Source organism: Ascaphus truei, chromosome 18 (genome assembly GCF_040206685.1).
Source record: "Ascaphus truei isolate aAscTru1 chromosome 18, aAscTru1.hap1, whole genome shotgun sequence".
NCBI classification, from domain to species: domain Eukaryota; kingdom Metazoa; phylum Chordata; class Amphibia; order Anura; family Ascaphidae; genus Ascaphus; species Ascaphus truei.
The window spans coordinates 41,266,530-41,269,731 of NC_134500.1; the positions used below are offsets into that span (position 1 = coordinate 41,266,530).

Genomic DNA, 3,202 nt, shown 5'->3' on the forward strand with positions numbered 1-3,202 from the left:
CGCTAAATATATCCTAACTTAATTAGGACGATCTCAGACTTAGATTAGGCGGGATGTTTGAAAATCCCAACGGTTTTCCTAGAACCAATCAGAGCGAGGTGCGGGTCACAAAGCAGCCAATCGCAGCGATCCATCTTCTATAAATACCTAGCACTTTTCCTGATTTTTAGTCAGAGTTAGGTTAGGATCGGAGAGGATCACTGTCACAGCAAAGGATGGCCCGGACCAAGCAAACCGCCCGGAAATCCACCGGAGGGAAGGCTCCCCGTAAGCAGCTAGCGACCAAGGCTGCCAGAAAGAGCGCTCCGGCCACCGGCGGAGTGAAGAAGCCTCACCGCTACCGGCCCGGTACTGTGGCTCTCCGGGAGATCCGCCACTACCAGAAGTCCACCGAGCTGCTTATCCGCAAGCTGCCCTTCCAGCGCCTGGTCCGGGAGATCGCCCAGGATTTCAAGACTGATCTACGCTTTCAGAGCTCGGCCGTCATGGCTCTGCAGGAGGCCAGCGAGGCTTATCTGGTGGGGCTCTTCGAGGACACCAACCTATGCGCTATCCACGCCAAGAGAGTCACCATCATGCCCAAGGACATCCAGCTGGCCCGCAGGATCAGAGGGGAGAGAGCTTAGGCTAACTGCACCCACTTCATTTACACCCAGAACACAAAGGCTCTTTTCAGAGCCACCAAATTATCAATCAAATTGGCTAGTAGATCAATATTAACAGATACGAATAGTGATCTCCATATAGAGAATTATAAAGGAGACGCATCCACATCCCTTTTAGGCGTGACAATGTAGATAAAGGCATATTCGGTAGTTGTGCATATAAGTTTAAGATGTTTTATATACACATACAATCATTTTTGTACGCTATATATAGGCACACGTAACTAAAAAGAAACCTGGCTAGTCTGATTTCATATGTTGTACATAGAAAGTAGTAATTCTCCCCCTCCTACGTCACTTTCATGTGCCTCCGGAGATCAAACTGAAGTTTTATGGGAACTTTTGTGCTTGATACTTGATAGGTTCCTGTCTGTTTGCTCATTGTTTAGCGCCCACTATACCCTAACTACATAATTATCTATTATTGTTACCTCCACAATGTACTGATCTTTTAATGTAAAGTAATAGGGGAGCCCCTGCTTCTGCCACTGACAAGTAAATGGTGAACGGTGCTTTGGGTATATGCACAGAAGAAGGTGGGGTAGAGATAGAACAAAATATAGCACTCAAGTTCACACTCTGGTGATGAATGAATGGTTTAAAACATAACTTTATTAACTGCAACAAGTATGTAAACTATTGGGTGTTAAAAACAACGACCTGAAGGTGTTCTGACCTTCAATACTGGAACCGTATAGGTTCAGGGTCTAAAGTAGTAGTGTGTTCTATGAGATTCAAGTAACACACTAAACAGTCCTTATAAGGATCTGAGGTAAGGAACAAATCTTACAGGGTGTGCGCTTAGGTAAGTACTGATAGCTGCAAATCACTAATGGCAAACACTGGCCTAGGGTGAATACCTGTTTACACTAATGAGGCGAGGTCTCTTTTCACCACATTATAGTAGTATCCTCACTTGCTGATTTGGATATCTATCTATATAGTGCGCTGTGCCAACGAGGCAGACCAGGCTAGGGTCTGGGTTGATACAGCAACTACACTGATTGTAGCTCTACGGTAGTCCGTTACAGTGACCACATGACTGATTCCTTGGGGACAGTGGTTGATTTATCCACTAGTCCACCACTGCTTGTTACACACTGAGGTTTACTCGCAGTCATATTTACTGATCCACAACACTGAACAGTGTTCAGACCTTAGGATCCTAGCGTTTAATACTCGTATTAAAACCCATCATTTTAATTTTGGTTAATAAAGAGTTGATTTTGTATCTATTTCATTTCACATCCAGTTGGTGTCCGAGTGTCCATACTAGGTTTATTTTCTTTGCCTGTTCTCCGGTGTAAAACAAACCATTGCATGTGATAAGATGGAGACACATTCTAAGTTACACATTATGTGCAGAGCTCTCTTTGTGGGGTTGTGGTGGCTCTTAAAAGAGCCTTTGTGTTTGTAAGAGGCTGAAGTTCTCGGTCTCACTTCTTAGAAGCTGCTGCCCTCTTGAGCTTTGCTGCCTTGGCCTTAGCTGGACTCTTAGCAGCTTTGGGCTTTGCAACCTTTTTAGCCGCCGGGCTTTTCACAGCCTTCTTGGGCTTGGCAACTTTAGACTTCTTCGGACTTTTTGCTGCCTTCTTGGCGGCCGCAGGTTTCTTCACCTTTTTCGTCCTTTTCTTCACTCCCGCAGGAGCCTTTTTGGGCTTCTTGGGGGACTTGGCGGGTTGTTTCCTTGCCGCTGGCTTCTTGGGTTTCCCCGCCTCCTGTTTCCTGGCCGCCTTCTCCTTGCTCTCCAGCTGCTTCTTATTCAGCTTGAACGATCCGGAGGCTCCGCTCCCTTTCAGCTGGATCAGGGTTTCCTTGCTCACCAAGCCCTTAAGAGCCAGCTTCAGGCGGCTGTTATTCTTCTCCACATCGTAGCCTCCTGCAGCCAGAGCCTTCTTCAGAGCGGACAGGGAGACCCCGCTGCGCTCTTTAGAGGCGGACACAGCTCTCACTATAAGATCGGACACACTGGGACCGGACTTTGCTGGGCGGCTTTTCGAGGCTCCCGCCGCTTTCTTCGGCTGCTTCTTCTTGGCGGCGCTTTCAGCTGGAGGAGGAGGAGGCGCAGGAGCGGTCTCGGCCATTTCAGCTGCAGCAGGTAAAATCCAGGAACACAGTGACAGAAAGTTATACTGGGGCTGACCGTTCTGTTCTGACTGACAGATTAAATCTGTCAGTGGTGATATTGGATACCGAGGCTTGAGCCTCATTACTCCAAGTTCTCTTGTTGAGTGTATTGTCGCACTCTTTAGGAAGCTTCTTGATCTGTGTTACTTGCCACAGTTGAGTTGGTTTCACAGGTTCAGCGCTGTGATGGGTCGTGGGTAGCGGTCATATGGGTTTGCAGAGATCGCAGCAAGCTTCTTGATCAGCGGGTTTGAGTTCTGGTCCAGTTCCTTGTAGAATTTCTTGTTGAGCTTCTTTAGATGTTCATCTAACATCTCGATACCCAGTTCCCTATGAAGGTCTGCTATTCTTGTAGGAAGTGGAGCGTTGGACGCAATCCGCAGCGCCTTGTTCTGTAATTTTTGGAGAGA

At 47.3% G+C, this 3,202-nt stretch overlaps 2 protein-coding genes across 2 annotated transcripts; one reads left to right on the forward strand and one right to left on the reverse strand.

Moving 5' to 3' along the window:
- The first annotated feature begins 215 nt into the window (after window positions 1–215).
- On the forward strand, window positions 216–626 carry LOC142469230 (histone H3-like). The gene has a single exon (XM_075576186.1). The coding sequence runs from the start codon at window positions 216–218 to the stop codon at window positions 624–626; it is 411 nt and encodes a 136-aa protein (XP_075432301.1).
- A 1,279-nt stretch (window positions 627–1,905) lies between these two features.
- Window positions 1,906–2,779, reverse strand: LOC142469302 (histone H1.01-like). The gene has a single exon (XM_075576233.1). It carries the CDS (start codon window positions 2,747–2,749, stop codon window positions 2,102–2,104), a length of 648 nt encoding a protein of 215 aa, XP_075432348.1. The 5' UTR covers window positions 2,750–2,779; the 3' UTR covers window positions 1,906–2,101.
- Between the last annotated feature and the right edge of the window lie 423 nt (window positions 2,780–3,202).